Below are 17,032 nucleotides of genomic sequence, written 5' to 3' on the forward strand. Positions count from 1 at the left end.
ACTGTTTGATCTTATCATGGCGCAAATAAACGCCAAAAACCTAACTAAAACTCGCCCTTCTGTCTGATACTGACATTTTCTGATAGGTGTATCTATATAGGCTAATAACAAAAAATGAAAAGCAATATTTGTTGTGGATCATTTTATTTCACTTCAACATTCAACATGTTACGAAGTTGTCCACAATCACCAGGTCGGTGCCGCTTAGCACATGGCGTAGGTATAACGTCTACAGGTATACCTGATGCGGTAGTTACAGTAGGTGCTAAAAACAAAAACAACGAAAATTAGTATAAAAAATTCAAAATCAATAAACAATTCATATTCGACAGGACCAGCGAATTCCAATTTAGACCTCATTTAGGAGATTATTTGTTATAAGTTAAATGCACAAAATGATATAATATAACGTTGCAATTTTGTGATGGCTAAGATAAGATTTTAAATGCGGAAATGGGGTATTTGTATTCGTATGAGATGTATGAGGCGCAGTCTGAAAGTGGGTCTCCGCTGTAGAACTTCCGGATTTTCTTGTAGCCTTCGTACTGAGCATACTTTGCCTAAAAAACGAGTTTGTCCGATTTATTTTTGTGTGAAAAAAAAAAAAACATTTAAAGAAGGGCTTTGTAAGGTCATTAAAACACCATCGCACTACCTGCGTTCAATGTGATTTAAAGTGAAACAACAAGAAAACTAATATGATTAACGTTCCTGTAAACAGCAAGCAGAAATCTACAATAAATCGATGCACGCCACCCTTCATTTGCGTCAACTATTTTAAAACTGAATTTACGTTTTTGTCCCAACCCCACAGTTGAGTAAAAAATTCTATTCGGTTCAAAAACACCCAGCAGTACTAACGTCGCTCAGTTGCGTGATCAATGCGCTTCTCTGCTTGTCTCTGGATTCTTCCAAACTCTTTCTGTATTCGCCAATCTTGGTCACACGGGTTTCAAGGCATGTGCTGTACTGACCAATGATTTTTTCGATCGTTTTCATCACACAGGTCTTGTAATCAGTGATGCTCTTATCAAAATCATCAATGCATTTGAGGAGACTTTCAGTAAGTTTGGTTTTGTATGCAAGACAAGAACAGCAGCTTCACGCTTTTCTTTCAATTCGTTGGTCAGTTCTTCGATCTTGGCCTCTTGTTCGGCTGTCAACACTGTGCTGTTGTTACTACAATGGAAATGTTTTGTCAGGCTCTTCATTGACAAATTAGCTGAGATGATTTTTTCAGTAATAGGATATAATAATTTTAGTGGCTTTGTTGTAGAAACGTGCTACTTGGACTGAAGCAGACTTTGCGACAAAAAGCAAGACCTCGAACATGTCCAGAAAACGCAGTGGATTAAAAAAGTAAGCTATCGACTATTGGCATCTAATCAGAAAACAGCCTTTACAACCGACCCTAACATAATCGATGGCTATGTGGATTCGAAAGTCCACACTAATGATTGGACCATTGACAGGTCGCATAGAAGACATCATTTGTTCTTCACTCACTAGCAAACGTATTGGGCTCTGAGATCAGAGATACACCATTCGTGTCTCTTCCTGATAATCTCATCATATCTGTTGCAGTACTCAATGTGGTAGTCGATCCACTTCAATTTCCATTCACCGAATTGAGTAATAATACAGTCAACATGGGAAGTGAGAAGAGCGACGAATTCTGCTTTGATATCTTCGGCTGCTTTGTGGAGTTTGGCTGCAAAAAAACACCAACTTTGTTTTCATCAACTAGAGCCAAGTATCAATAATTTTATCAATCTGGGTAATTTTTTCCTGTGATCAAACTTAGTTATAAGTTTATACGCTTTCGTATACCTTAAGCTGTGAGGCTAGAAATTACACAAAGATCGTTCGAAATCAACATGAGTGTACATTAACTATAAAAGGCCCGAAAAATAGTCATGTTCAATCTGCGATGGTTTTGGACTAAAAGTACGATAGGTGGCAAAAATATTGTTGCTATTTTAAATTCAATGTTGTTAATTTATTTTTTAAACCACAGCAAATTTTAAATGTTCGTTAGGTTGGAGTACTAACTGAGGTCACAAGTCTTCAATCCCCTGTAAGTCGTCTTGCGCAAAGTGTAGCTGAATGCTGGGGTTCCGCAAATCGTCTTGAAGGTAATTCTATGGTAGCAGTACCATTGTCCTAAAGCTTGGCTGAAAAACAAACACGCCATAAATGGTTTGAATTAAAATATTTACAACCGTCGAATTGAAAGACAAAACACAATAAAAAAAAGTTAAGTCTTCTTTTAAAACATGCAATGATTTTCTACAAAAAAATGGCAATGGTCGCGTAGATAAAATGCTATTTTTATGATTTTAACATTTTTTCTGCATTTTCGGGAAATCGCCTATTGTAATAAAGCCTGTTGCAAGCCGATAATCGTAAGTGCTCTAACTTACCAGGATCTGTAGTAAGTACGTTTGTAGAAACGAAGGCAGGCGTTGGAAAGGAAACAACGGTAGGAACATCTGTAGAATGTCACCAGTTTTGCTTTGGCGTCATAAAGCTGGTTAAAGTAGGTTATATATGCCCCGATCTTGTAATCATCACACTCCTTTTTGACGAATTCTTCGATCATATAATCAACCTTATCGGCCATCCATTTTTCGCCTGAAAAACAAATTGTCTGACATGAGAATCGATGCCACATAGAAGTAACTGAAAGCTGCACGCAGTCCGTTGACATTTTGTGTTTTTTGTAAGTATGTTTTATTAGGTTATACCAGGGGTCACCAAACTACGGCCCGCGGGCCAGTTTCGGCCCTCGGCATCATTTTATCCGGCCCGCAAACTGAGTTTTGGTTTACCAAAACGGTTTGAACAAACATGACTAGGGATAGTTTTCCCAGTCACATAGAAATGATCCAAACGCGTCTTGTTACATCACATACAAGAGCAAAGAATAGTGATTATTTGCAAACAATTAAGATGAACATAAATTCATAACTGGGATCAGCCCTGAAGCGTCTATGCCAGTGGTTCTCAACCTTTTTTCTTTCGTGGCCCACTTTCATTGCACAAAAAATCTGTGGCCCAGTATTTTTTTATGAAAAAAAGAAAACAACTATAAAATATGTTCAAACCAAAAAAACAGCAGAACATATTTCAAAAAGATTATAAGTTCAAAATAACTTAATTTAAAAAAATCATAAAACAGCACTTTCCCTTCTTTAATCAAGCATGTTCAGTTATGACCGAGTAATTGGACAATGAATATGCTGCTATTATCTGGCTTTAGTGTAATCACAAAAGAGTTTATTACATCATAAACATACGGGGTTGCAGAAACTCAAAGTAACTTTATGCCGTAAATCAGTGCTCTTCAAGTTTGATGGTGTCTGTGTTACATTCGGGTTATATTAGAATTAGGACATCGAGTTTTGGCTTTTTCGCCGGTGTTTCACAGAAAATTCGCAAACATTTGTTTAAAGCTCCGCTCGGTTTGATGCACATGATGATATGCATAAGGTTTTTCATATCGCTTATGACAAGTTTTTGTTGCATTTTTAGGGCAAGTTTTTGTTGCACTTAAATCGTGAGAAAGTTGCACTTAACTTTAACAAAAGTTGCATTTATGCACAAGTTTTTTAATATTATTAGGGTATGAGATACTCGAAAGGTTCCGTTGTATAACCCAACAGTTTAAGACAGTGGTTCCCAACTTTTTTTGTTACATTCCTTTGCTCATTTTTGAATTATTCATTCCTCCCCATAAGACGAAAAACAAATAACTTATAACATAAAAAATTATAGCAATTTGAAATAGACCTTTATAATTAGAGATAGCCTATCCGTTTTAGAATCTTTTACAACTGGTTCTAAATGTGAACCGGATCCAAATTGTAAAGGACATCCCTGTAAAAAATGTGAAAAAAACAAAAAAAATATAATGAAAAATCAAAAATACTCTGTAACATTTTCAAAATATTTTTTTTCAGTTTTTATGAGATTCCTCCCTAGGAAGGAATTCCTCCCCAGTTGGGAACCACTGGTTTAAGATTTGCAGGGTGTCTGCCTGCTCTGTTTCTTTCTTCTCTATTCAATCGATCATGCATACATTTTTATGTTCTTTAGGTTTGAAACCTACATGATAGCATTTCGCTGTCAGCTTCTGTAGAGCTGTCACATTTAGTACTTTCCCATTTCACGGACGGACTGGCGAGACCGCCGAAAATTACACTTTTTTGCAAATCAAAGAGAATAGAACCATACTGAAAATAGTTTTTCAGCATGTTTTTTAAATCGCTCCTTAACATTTTGCGCAATACTTGATAAAAGTTGCATGAAAAATATAAAAAAGTTGCAAAAAGATGCAACATAAAATTCCTACAAACAGCTTATAACACCATACTACATAAATTCTGAGTGTTTAGGAAGTAGCCGGAAGCTGTAAAAAAAGTTGCAAAAGCTGCAAAAACTTGCCCTACTTATTACCTAAGTTTAGCTTTTAAGTAAACAGGGTGCATCAGTTCGTCACAACAACTTTAAGGGTTCACCAAACCAAAAAAGGTTGAAGAGCACTGCCGTAAATGGATTAATTTAAATTAATTTACATTCCTTCTTAATTCCTCCCCAAGCCATAATTCTTGTAAAATTCAGTGTAGTGACACACATAAAAGTAAATTCTTAAAAAATGCTTTCCTATTAATTGCTCTGTGGCCCAATCAAAATGCTTCCATGGCCCAGAATGGTCTGCATAGACGCTTCAGGGCTGATCCCAGTTATGAATTTATGTTCATCTTAACTGATACTGGTCAATCTGGCGATCCCCTACTACGAAGCTGACATGTGCAGCATACGAGGCAGGCAACGGTGCTTGTGATTCGACTTTCGGCGGATTCTCCACTGAGCCTGTGTAGCTCAGTTGATAGAGCGCGAGTCCCGGAAAGACTCCTGTCGTGGGTTCGAATCCCACCGCAGCCTACGCCTTGCCATATGATGGTGAATGCTTGGTGACCGGCTGATTCGGTATAGCGCCTTCAATGGGCCTGGCGTACTTTATTTGCAAACAATTGTCTTATTTTGTTCTTTGTGACAGAATAAAGGAACTTGCTGGTTCGATGAGACACCTATACGTTGTACATAATTAAGTTTCCAATTTAACAGTCACACAGCCTGAATTTAAAATAATGTTGTGAAAAGACGAATAGCACTTGGCTGACCCATCAAAATCGTCACACGAGTGCAAGTTTGGCCCTCGCACGTCATTATTTAAATTATTTGGCCCGCTGTAAAAAACGTTTGGTGACCATGGATGTGGAACACTGCTGTATTGTTTGCACTGAAAACGCATTGATTCCAGATTCGCGTTATACTTTTGTAGGTTTGGTTTTTGCATAACACATTCTTACCGTGAATACAGTCAATAGTGCGCCTATAGTGGTCAGCGCGACATTTGACAACGGATTCAAGGTATTTCCAGTAGATGTCGAGGTATTCATACATCTTTTTGTAAAGTTGTTCTCCGTATTCGGTAATCTTTTCCAGCCTGGTTGTCAAACACGTAACGAGACTGAAACACAACACAGAAAGTTACCAGATGTCATCACAAATTACCTTGTTCAACAAATGTCCGGTGGTCGGTGGTCACAGCGTCTATTTAACCAAACAAACATTTCAAGTTTCAAAATATATTTTTTGGCTAAAATGGCAAGTTTTACTTTTAAAACTTATATAGATTTTCATCTCACTTTGTGACAAGTTTCGCGTTGAAGTCTTGAACACATTTGGTCCTGGAAGCAATAGCGTCGTTGTATTGCTTCAAGTAACATTCCCTCAGTTCAACAAGTTTATCGCAGTACACAGCTAAGCAAGTGGCGCAGCTAAGCACAAAAACAATTTGATTTTTTTTAAATATGATTTAATTTTATCCTGCAATAAATTAATGCTATCCAGAAACAAAAAAAACTATTTTTCCAATACACTGTACTTTCTAAACTTTGTGAAATTTAGACGTCGTACGTTGCGCAGTATTAACATTGCTTTGCAGAAGCAAGTAGAACCGCAAGATAGTTTTGCTGCAATCCACTACTGCGTTCTGCAAAGTGTCTAAAATAACTTTACAATAAAGAGGAGGGACAAATTAACAGAGCATTGAAGATCAAATGAACATGGTTGCCATGGCAAGCTACAAACATTTGCTCAATGCATTTTAAAGTCCTTGTATGTTAGCAACGTTAGCAAGTTTCAAGCAAACAACAGCCTAAGTCAAGATCATGACAAGCATATTCTGAACATGAAGTTCAATGATACGATACTTGAACGGACAAAAACCAAACAATGTGTTCAACATCTGACGTTGTAAGAGTCATTCAAAAATTTTAACAAGTCTTCTTGTTGCAATGGTGACACAAGAAAATGTGTGGATTGGTCGACATAATCACGTGACGGGATGTTGCAATCATGCAGCAAACACTTAATGGATCTGAATTGCAGTTTGGTTGCTTCTGTTCAAGTTCAATGAAACAACTTTACCCACTTGAAGGTGTATAAATGTAGAAGTTCTGGAAGGGAAAAATCAGTCTGAACTCGACTTTACCAAGGAAGAAGTTCATTGGAAAGAAGCGAAGATGAAACTGTTGCTCGTTCTTCTGGTGTACATTGCCGTGAGTCAGACTCGAAAGGTTGGTGTGAAGGTAACGAAACTAAACGAATTTTGTGTTTCCTGCAGGCCGCCAACGCTGGCTACTGTATGTACTCGTACCGCTACTATTGTAACCGAAATTAGTTAGGTGACCCCGAATTTGGCCTACAATTTTTAGGAAAGGCGAGATAGTTATCTTTTACTAAATAAAACAAGCTTACCCAACCCTAACCACAATTACAGCGGGATCACCGCCTCTAACTTGGTAAATACTAGGTCACCCTGCACTAACGGCTTACCGCTAAAATCAAACTTGAGATGGTCACACCGAACAGGGCCTCAACTAAAACAAGTTTAATAAAATATACAAAGGCGATAACATTAGATTAAAACAAAGCGTCTTTCAACGTTCCAATACAATACAATACAATACAATACAATACAATACAATACAATACATTACAATACAATACAATACAATACAACACAACACAACACAACACAACACAACACAACACAATACAATACAATACAATACAATACAATACAATACAATACAATACAATACAATACAATACAATACAATACAATACAATACAATACAATACAATACAATACAATACAATACAATACAATACAATACAATACAATACAATACGAAATCAAATCACGATTTTTATTTAAAGCTGTTGTAATCTTTACCATTCTTACCTTCAAGTGCAAATTGGATTTGTTGAGATATGAAATGCTAAACAATGAACTTGCCATGCAGAGTCACCAGTGACTGTCATCACAACCGAGGCAGAGAACTGTCTTGCTGAAGTTCTCCTGAAGATCGTTACCGAAATGACCACACGAAGAGATTCCTGGCTTGCTCGTGTCGACAGCTGCCATGCTGAGTACAAGACTTACTTCAACAACTATGTCCACAAATATTATGAGTACAGAATCAGGTATTATTGTGTATCCACCAACCAAGTTTTACCGCTACAGCGTCTACTTCAGAAACGACTGGTGTTCTTACAATTATTACCCCACAATCCTTAAGTATTATCCAAACGACAACTGTGGCAAGGATGGATGGAACGGTAAGAATATAAACTGCTGCTTAAACAGGCCGTGACAGCCTTAAAAATAGACTTAAAATAGATGTAGGTTGGTTGAAAATCGTTGCACCAATTTGATTTTTCAAATGACAACGTTGCAATTTAAAGCAGTTGAAATCTTTAGAAGTAGGCTACATTACACCTTAAAGTGCAAATTTGTATTGTTGCGTTTTGAATCGCCAACCAATGAACTTGCCATGCAGAGTCACCAGTGGCTGAAATCGAAACCGAGGCAAAGAACTGTCTTGCTGAAGTTCTCCTGAAGATCGTTACCGAAATGACCACACGAAGAGATTCCTGGCTTGCTCGTGTCGACAGCTGCCATGCTGAGTACAAGACTTACTTCAACAACTATGTCCACAAATATTATGAGTACAGAATCAGGTATTCCCGTTTTTGCTCAATTGCTTGTTTTCTGAGTATCAAATTTTGTACATGGTACGCAATTGATTTGAATATTTGTTCTAAAAAAATTTGTGCTTAGCTGCGCCACCTCACTTGCTCAGAAGGAAAGTTTGATAGCAGAAAGAGATGAAAAGATCAAAGTGTACTGCGATAAACTTATTGAACTGAGGGAATGTTACTTGAAGCAATAAAACGACGCTATTGCTTCCAGGACCAAGAGTGTTCAAGACTTCCACGCGAAACTTGTCACAAAGTGAGAGGAAAATCTTATGTAAGTTTTGAAAGTAGAACTAACTATTTTAGCAATACGTATTCACCTTATACATTAGACACATTTTGAGGGTTTTAATGGTTTATCGCAGTGGTTCTCAACCTTTCGTGGACCATGGCCCCCTAAAAGTAACTTTTGGGTCTCGTGGTCCCTCTAAAGTAACCCTGTAGGACCTGTGGCCTCCTTAAAAATGTAAATAGCCAACTCGTGTTGGAATTCGGCACTAATTTCGGCTTTAAACAGGACGAATAGAGTTAACAAGAATCCGCAATCGCGATAAACCTCAATATAGACAAATAGTATGTGAAACAGTCGATTAAATTAGGGAATAAAGTAAAAAGGGAATAAAGTTTCTGGTGAATCTACACCCGTGGCCCCCTGGAACACAGCTCGTGGCCCCCTTTGGGGGCATGGGCCCTGATTGAGAACCACTGGTTTATCGTCTTACAGCTAACGTTTTTTTTGTTCTTGAGTTCTCGAAATTGTTTGATCTTATCATGGCGCAAATGTACGCCAAATACCTTACTAAAACTCGCCCTTCTGTCTGATACTGACATTTTCTGGTAGGTGCATTTATATAGGCTAATAACAAATAAGAAAAGCAAAATTTGTTGTGGATCATTTTATTTCACTTCAACATTCAACATGTTACGAAGTTGTCCACAATCACCAGGTCGGTGCCGCTTAGCACATGGCGTAGGTATAACGTTTAGTGGTATACCTGATGCGGTAGTTACAGTAGCTCCTAAAAACAAAAAACAACGAAAATTAGAAGAAAAAAATCAAAATCAATAAAAAATATTTATTCATATTCGTCAGGACTAGCGAATTTCAACTTAAACCTCATTTTGGAGTTTGTTTATTATAATTTAAATGCAGAAAATAATATAAGTATATATCGTTGCAATTTTGTCATGCCTTAAGATAAGATTTTTAAACACGGAAATGGTTATTATTCATAGTTTTAGATATTGTGGCTATACTTACGTGTAGCGCTTGTAGCTGTAACGGTAGTAATTAGCAACTGGGTAGCAGACGGTCCATGTGTAGTAGCTTCCCCAGCGATACTTTGGCAAGCACAAGTTGGAGACACGGCATCTGTAGCCACACGAGTAATGGAGAACAAGCTTTTCGAGCAGATCCTTCCAGTAGGTGTCGAATTCGGTAAGCCTTGCAGCGCAATAGTCGTCCAACAAGTACATATATTCGTATGAGATGTATGAGGCGCAATCTGGAAGTGGGTCTCCGCTGTAGAACTTCAGGATTTTGACGTAGCCCTCGTACTGACAATACTTTGCCTAAAAAAGTCCGATATATTTTTGTCTTTTTTTCGATCAATAAACATTTGAAGAAGGGCTTTATAAGGTCATTAAAACACCATCTCACGAACTGCGTTGATTACAATGCTGATTTAAAGTGAAGCAACAAGAAAAGTAATATGATTAACATTCCTGTAAACAGCAAGCAGAAACCTACAATAAATCGATGCACGTCACCCTTCATTTGGTCAACTGTTTCAAAACTGCATTTACGTTTTTTTTTAACTCTACACTTTGAGCAAAAAATTCTATGTCGTTCAAAAACACCCAGCAGTACTAACGTCGCTCAGGTTCTTGATCAATGTGCCTCTCTGCTTGTCTCTGGATTCTTCCAAACTCTTTCTGTATTCGCCAATCTTGGTCTCCCGGGTTTCAAGGCATGTGCTGTACTGGCCAATGATTTTTTCGATCATTTCCATCACACAGGTCTTGTATCCGGTGATGCTCTTATCAAAATCATCAATGCATTTGAGGAGACTTTCAAGAAGTTTGGTTTTGTACGCATCAACAGCAGCTTCACGCTTTTCTTTCAATTCGTTGGTCAGTTCTTCGATCTTGGCTTCTTGTTCGGCGGTCAACACTGTGCTGTTGTTACTACAATAGAAATGTTTTGTCAGGCTCTTCAGTGACAAATGAGCTGAGATGATTTTTCCCGTAATAAAAAATAGTAAATTTAGTGGCGTTGTTGTGGAAACGTGCTACTTGGACTGAAGCAGAAATTGCGACAAAAAGCAAGACCTCGAACATGTCCAGAAAACGCAGATGATTAAAAAAGTAAGCTATCGACTATTTGGCATCTAATCAGAATAGAACCTTGAAAACCAACCCGAACATAATAGATGGCGATGTGGATTCGAAACGAACTATAGAATCACATAACATTACCTTAATTAAATAATATTTGTTCCACACTACTGATTGGACCATTGACAGGTTGCATAGAAGACACCATTTTTTTCTTTACTTACTAACAAACGTATTGGGCTCTGAGATCAGAGATACACCATTCGTGTCTCTTCCTGATGATCTCATCATATCTGTTGCAGTACTCAATGTGGTAGTTGGTCCACTTCAATTTCCATTCACCGAATTGAGTAGTAATACAGTCAACATGGGAAGTGAGAAGAGCGACGAATTCTGCCTTGATATCGTCGGCTGCTTTGTGGAGTTTGGCTGCAAAAAAACAAACAAATTTGTTTCCGCCAACTAGAGCCCAGTATCAAAAATTATATCAATCTGGGTAATTTTTTCCTGTGATCATACTTCTTTAGGCTATAAGTTTATACGCTTTCTTTTACCTTAAGTTGTGAGGCTAGAAATTACACAAAGATCGTTCGAAATCAACATGAGTGTACATTAAATATAAAAGGCCCGAAAAATAGTCCTGTTGAACCTGCGATTGTTTTGAACTAAATGTAGACTATAATGGTCGGCGAAAATGTTGTTGCTATGTTAACTTCCATGTTGTTAATTAAATTTATTTTTAAAACATAGCAAATTTTAAAAATTTGTTAGGTTGGAGTACTAACTGAGGTCACAAGTCTTCAATCCTTTGTAAGTCGTCAAGCGCAAATGGAAGCTGAATGCTGGGATTCCGCGAATCGTCTTGAAGGTAATTCTATTGTAGCAATACCATTGTCCCAAAGCTTGACTGAAAACCAAACACGCCATAAATTGTTTGAATTAAAATATCTACAACCGTCGAATTGAAAGACAAAACAAAATCAAAAATAGTTAATTCTCCCTTAAAACACTTAATTATTATCTACAAAAAACTTTGTAAATCGTCGCCTAGCAAAAATCTTATTTTTATGATTTGAACATTTTTTCTCCATTTTGCGGAAATCGCCTAATGTAATAAAGCCTGTTGCAAGCCGATAATCGTAAGTGCTCTAACTTACCAGGATCTGTAGTAAGTACGTTTGTAGAAACGAAGGCAGGCGTTGGAAAGGAAACAACGGTAGGAACATCTGTAGAATGTCACCAGTTTTGCTTTGGCGTCATAAAGCTGGTCAAAGTAGGTTACATATTCCCCGATCTTGTAATCATAACACTCCTTTTTGACGAATTCTTCGATCATGTAATCAACCTTATCGGTCATCCATTTTTCGCCTGAAAAACAAATTGTCTGATGATTGGTTTGTCTGACATGAAAATCGATGTCACATAGAAGTTACTGAAAGCTGCACGCAAACTGCAATCTGCTGACATTTTTTTTTGTAAGTATGTTTTATTAGGTTATACCAGGGGTCACCAAACTACGGCCCGCGGGCCAGTTTCGGCCCTCGGCATCATTTTATCCGGCCCGCAAACTGAGTTTTGGTTTAACAAAACGTTTTGAACAAACATGAGTTAGACATAGTTTTCCCAGTCACATAGAAATGATCTTGTTACATCACACACAAGAGCAAAGAATAGTGATAGTCTTATTTTGTTCCTTGTGACAGAATAAAGGAACATTGCTAGTTCGATGAGACACCTATACGTTGTACATAATTAAGTTTCCAATTTAACACCCACACAGCCTGAATTTAATTAATGCCCGCTGTAAAAAAAAGTTTGGTAACCATGGAGGTGGAACACCACTGCTGTATTGTTTGCACTGAAAATGCATTGATTCCAGATTCGCGTAATACTTTTGCAGATTTGGTTTTTGCATAACACATTCTTACCGTGAATACAGTCAATAGTGCGCCTATAGTGATCAGCGCGACATTTGACAACGGATTCAAGATATTTCCAGTAGATGTCGAGGTATTCATCAATCTTTTTGTAAAGTTGTTCTCCGTATTCTTCAATCTTTGTCAGTCTGGTTGTCAGACACGTTTCAAGGCTGAAGCACAACAATGCAGAAAGTTACTAGATGTCATCACAAATTACCTTGTTCAACAAATGTCCGGTGGTCACACTGTGTATTTAACCAAACAAACGTTTCAAAATATATTTGTTTCGCTAAATTAGCAAGTTCTACGTTCAAAACATATGTAAGATTTTCATCTCACTTTGTGACAAGTTTCGCGTGGAAGTCTTGAACAGTTTTGGTCCTGGAAGCGATAGCGTCGTTGTATTGCTTCAAGTAACAGTCCCTCAGTTCAATAAGTTTATCGCAGTACACTTTGATCTTTTCATCTCTTTCTGCCATCAAACTTTCCTTCTGAGCAAGTGAGGTGGCGCAGCTAAGCACAATTTTTTTTAGAACAAATATTCAAATCAATTGCGTACCATGTACAAAATTTGATACCCAGAAAAGAAGTAATTGAGCAAAAATGGAATACCTGATTCTGTACTCATAATATTTGTGGACATAGTTGTTGAAGTAAGTCTTGTACTCAGCATGGCAGCTGTCGACACGAGCAAGCCAGGAATCTCTTCGTGTGGTCATTTCGGTAACGATCTTCAGGAGAACTTCAGCAAGACAGTTCTGTGCCTCGGTTTTGATGTCAGCCACTGGTGCCTCTGCATGGCAAGTTCGTTGTTTAGCATTTCATATCTCAACAAATCAAATTTGCACTTGAAGGTAAGAATGGTAAAGATTTCAACAGCTTTAAATAAAAATCGTAAAATTGATGTTTTTCACGTCTCTTTTTACGGCTGTCGCAAGCTTTTTAAGCAGCAGTTTATGTTCTTACCAGTCCATCCATCCTTGCCACAGTTGTCATTGGGATAATACTTGAGGATTGTGGAGTAATAGTTGTAAGAACACCAGTCGTTTCTGAAGTAGACGCTGTAGCGGTAAAACTTGGTTGGTGGATACACAATAAAGTTGTGCGAGTAATAGTAGCGGTACGAGTACGTACAGTAGCCAGCGTTGGCGGCCTGCAGAAAACACAAAAATCGTTTAGTTTCGTTACCTTCACACCAACCTTTTGAGTCTGACTCACGGCAATGCACGCCAGAAGAACGAGCAACAGTTTCATCTTCGCTTCTTTCCAATGAATTTCTTCCTTGGTAAAGTCGAGTTCAGACTGATTTTTCCCTTCCAGAACTTCTACATTTATACACCTTCAAGTGGGTGAAGTTGTTTCATCGAACTTGAAACAAAAGCAACAAAACCGCAATTCAGATCCATCAAGTGTTTGCTGCATGATTGCAACATCCCGTCACGTGATTATGTCGACCAATGCGCACATTTCCTTGTGTCAGCATTGCAACAAGGAGACTTGTTGAAATTTTCGAATGACTCTTACAACGTCAGGTGTTAAACACATGTTTTGTTTTTGACCGTTCAAGTATCGTGTTATTGCACTTCATGTTCAGAATATGCTTGTCAGGATTTTGACTTAGTGTGTTGTTTGCTTGAAACTTGCTAGCGTTGCTAATATAACTTACAACGATTTTGAAGTGCATCGAGAAAATGTTTGTAGCTTGCCATGGTAACCATGTTGATTTAATCTTTAATGTTCTGTTAATTTCCCCCTCTTCATTGTAAAGTTATTGCAGACACTGCAAAGTAATGCAATTCTATTTGCTAAGCCTATTGGAAAAAAGTATTTTTTGTATCTAGATAGGATTAATTTGTTGCAGGATAAAATAAAATCATATCACATTATTAGTTTAAAGTAACTTCCAAAAGTAAACTGCTAACTTTTGTTTAGGGTAAGAACGACCCTTCATTTGTGCTATAGTGTTTGTTTTCCATTTACGGGAATGATTACATTGGATTTGCAGCCACAATAAAATATGTAAAAAGCACTAAGTAGAGTGTCCTACAGAATTTTGCACTTTGTGGCCTTATCAGCTCATTGAGTTTAGCAATATTGGGCGGTAAAAATATAAAATGTTTGTTTACTGTGGTTAATTTTTTTTAGAATACAGGGTTCCGCAAATACTTTTAGTAAGACAGAAATAATCCCACGGAAGTCTCAAAAGATGTACCGAAACAGATTTCAAAAAGTTGGAGACGGATACGAACTAATTGTTTGGAATTTGACCATGCAAGTATTGTGTAATTGCACTGTATGTTCAGTTTTATGATAATCTATTGTTTGCCTCAAAGTTTCTGACGTTGCTAGTAGACAATTTATGTATGATTTTCAAGTAAACCAAGATAAATGTTAGTAACATATCATGGTAACCAAGTGGATTTGCTCTTCAATGTTGTGATGATATGCACTTCGTCTTGACGCACTATGGTAAAGTTATTTTAGGCACGTTGTGCCATGCGTTGATGTATTGCATCAAACCTATCTAGCATTACTTGATTGCTGCAACTTAATGGTCGCGGAGAAGTAACTCTCGTCAACAACTACCTCAATAGGATTACATCGTTTAAATGCGAAGTTCCACAAAAACATACATCTTTTAAGATATTACTAATTTATAGCTGTACATTTTTGCTTTATGATGATTTTGGTTTAAATGCGATAGAGCAGTGGTTCTCAAACTGGGGTCCGTGAGGCAATTTTGGGGGTACCGAAAAGGTTGGGGTACTTTTATAATCTTCTTTGGCGTCAGTTTGTGACACTGAATCAGTTAAAATCAAAGTATAATTAAGAATCGACTGTCTCCATTGCTAAACAATAGCCCGAATTGCATGACAACTAAGAAAAGTGCAATTGTTCGCGCACAACCGTAATGTTTTTTGTTGTCGTTGGATCATTGTTATGAGCAATTTTGCAAAAGTAGCTAAAATCCCGCAATCAACTTTCGTATTTCTGAAATACACATTCAGGCTTAAGGAAGTTTGAGAACCACTGCGATAGAGTTTATCTAATAATCCGTCACTTCAAATCGCATTTTATCATTGGCTACCTGGATTGCATAAGGATATACCAAGTAGGTCAGGGGTGGCCAACCGGTAGCTTTGTGTCTTATTCGCATTGTACGCAACAATAAGCAATCATAGATTGTCCAACAATTGAATATTTGTCATCATTGTCAAGCCATTTGCCACATAAGGTTGCAGTTTCAAGGCAAGGTTCGTGGGCATACCGATAGTAAGTTTGTTCAAAGGCAAAATTGTCATAGTCACACACTGATCCACAGTCCCCCCAAACGTCGACGACAACGTAAGAGCCGCATAAAACCTGGTCGTATGCGGCTCGCGAGCCGCCCCTGTATTGTAGGCTAACCGAGTGATTTTACACAGCGGAAAATTGCCTTCGATGACTTTAATATCAAGTTTGTTTGCTCGTAAGTTTCATGCCCAGCTCCTACTTTTTCATGACAAACGCACAAGCTCGATATAAGTAGCCCACGTTATGCGGACCAATGGGAGCAATACTACTGCACTAATTGCACAATATGATTCTGATCAAAATAGAAATAATTCGTCTCACCTATTAGTTGTAGTGGTCGACAGAATAATAAAGCTTAATGTCACTGCTGTAACTGTTTTACTGTTACGTGGAGCCTAATTATTTTTTCTGCATAAACGTAGGCTATATTGAGTGGTTCGCAAACTTTAAATAATTCAGTGGTGCTCAAACTTTTGGCCCCTTCGCAATTTTCTCAAGCACTTGCGGGCCAAGCTACATATGGTGTTTTTTTTCCAAAGTTCGTTTCTCACTTTCGAGTTTGAAGCAATGCACAGGTTTTAACGGTAATCGCAATTCGTGTGACGTGTTTTGTTGCTGTAGTACTTTATTCCATTTGAGTCATACCAAGAGAAAAAAAGTGTTTAGGTTCATTTGTCATAAAAAAATTATCAGCGACATTTTCTGCAAAATAATTTCCCTAAAAATTACGAGTCAAGTTGCCTCCAAACTATTTTATGCTTTAGACAGCATGTTTCATTTTACAAAAGTGTCTTACTTTACCTAAATTTACTTAGTCTAAAAAAATCGTCTACTTGATAGAGCTAGTATCGTAAGAACTCGTTGCAGAAAAAGTTTGCTCATTACCGATAGGTAGCGTAAGGAGCACAGTTATTTAAATTAACAGTGAGAATTGAATGGGATGATGAACTAAGTTTAAATTGAGTTTATTGCGATTTTATTTATAAAACCTCACTCCAAACCTAATAGTATAAATGCACTGCGCAAAAAAGAAGTGGACTTACAAACACAAATAGGTTAATTTGGGTTTTGTATTTCAAACTATTTATTCGATATGATTTTATTTCATCCTGCAACACATTAATCCTATCCAAAAAACAAAGAGAAAATGCATTTTTCAATACCTATTTTCTTCGTACAAATCTTGCGCGTTGCGCAGCATTGACATTGCTTTCCAGAGGCTTTGCGAGCACAACTGCAAGATAGTTTAGCTGCAATCCACTAATGCGTTCTGCAAAGTGTCTACAATAACTTTACAATGAAGAGGGGCAAATTAACAGAACGTTAAAGATTAAATCAACATGGTTACCATGGCAAGCTACAAACAT

The 17,032-nt window shown here is 37.5% G+C and overlaps 2 protein-coding genes across 3 annotated transcripts; one reads left to right on the forward strand and one right to left on the reverse strand.

Annotated features, from left to right (window-relative positions):
- Positions 1-7,341: 7,341 nt before the first annotated feature.
- LOC145208905 (uncharacterized) lies at positions 7,342-11,278 on the forward strand. 2 transcript variants are annotated; one of them, XM_080079155.1, is made up of 4 exons: positions 7,342-7,695; positions 7,917-8,097; positions 8,198-8,389; positions 11,224-11,278. In XM_080079155.1, the coding sequence occupies exons 1-3, from the start codon at positions 7,500-7,502 to the stop codon at positions 8,307-8,309; spliced, it is 489 nt and encodes a 162-aa protein (XP_079935281.1). In that variant the 5' UTR covers positions 7,342-7,499; the 3' UTR covers positions 8,310-8,389; positions 11,224-11,278. The 2 variants fall into 2 exon arrangements, with proteins under 2 accessions (XP_079935281.1, XP_079935280.1); XM_080079154.1 differs by lacking the exon at positions 11,224-11,278 and adding an exon at positions 10,755-10,811.
- LOC145210330 (uncharacterized) lies at positions 9,373-16,872 on the reverse strand. The gene is made up of 11 exons (XM_080079980.1): positions 16,829-16,872; positions 13,572-13,710; positions 13,338-13,524; positions 12,984-13,164; positions 12,711-12,884; positions 12,381-12,541; positions 11,610-11,820; positions 11,238-11,359; positions 10,677-10,881; positions 9,990-10,302; positions 9,373-9,687 (listed from the first exon to the last, which is right to left on the reverse strand). Exons 1-11 carry the CDS (start codon positions 16,870-16,872, stop codon positions 9,373-9,375), a joined length of 2,052 nt encoding a protein of 683 aa, XP_079936106.1.
- Between the last annotated feature and the right edge of the window lie 160 nt (positions 16,873-17,032).

The sequence above is a fragment of the Phallusia mammillata genome, chromosome 1 (assembly GCF_965637545.1).
Source record: "Phallusia mammillata chromosome 1, kaPhaMamm4.hap1.1, whole genome shotgun sequence".
In the NCBI taxonomy this organism is placed as follows: domain Eukaryota; kingdom Metazoa; phylum Chordata; class Ascidiacea; order Phlebobranchia; family Ascidiidae; genus Phallusia; species Phallusia mammillata.

What these genes read in the sequence shown, in the direction of transcription:
- LOC145208905 (XM_080079155.1), top strand. Translation starts at nt 7,500, where the DNA reads ATGCTGAGTACAAGACTTACTTCAACAACTATGTCCACAAATATTATG. An exon ending in TGGCAAGGATGGATGGAACG is followed by an intron (nt 7,696 to 7,916) that starts GTAAGAATATAA and finishes CTTGCCATGCAG; the next exon opens with AGTCACCAGTGGCTGAAATC. An exon ending in TATTATGAGTACAGAATCAG is followed by an intron (nt 8,098 to 8,197) that starts GTATTCCCGTTT and finishes ATTTGTGCTTAG; the next exon opens with CTGCGCCACCTCACTTGCTC.
- LOC145210330 (XM_080079980.1), bottom strand. Translation starts at nt 16,872, where the DNA reads ATGTCAATGCTGCGCAACGCGCAAGATTTGTACGAAGAAAATAG. An exon ending in CACTATTGACTGTATTCACG is followed by an intron (nt 11,821 to 12,380) that starts GTAAGAATGTGT and finishes TTTGTTTTTCAG; the next exon opens with GCGAAAAATGGATGACCGAT. An exon ending in AGAGCCCAATACGTTTGTTA is followed by an intron (nt 10,303 to 10,676) that starts GTAAGTAAAGAA and finishes TTTCTATTGTAG; the next exon opens with TAACAACAGCACAGTGTTGA.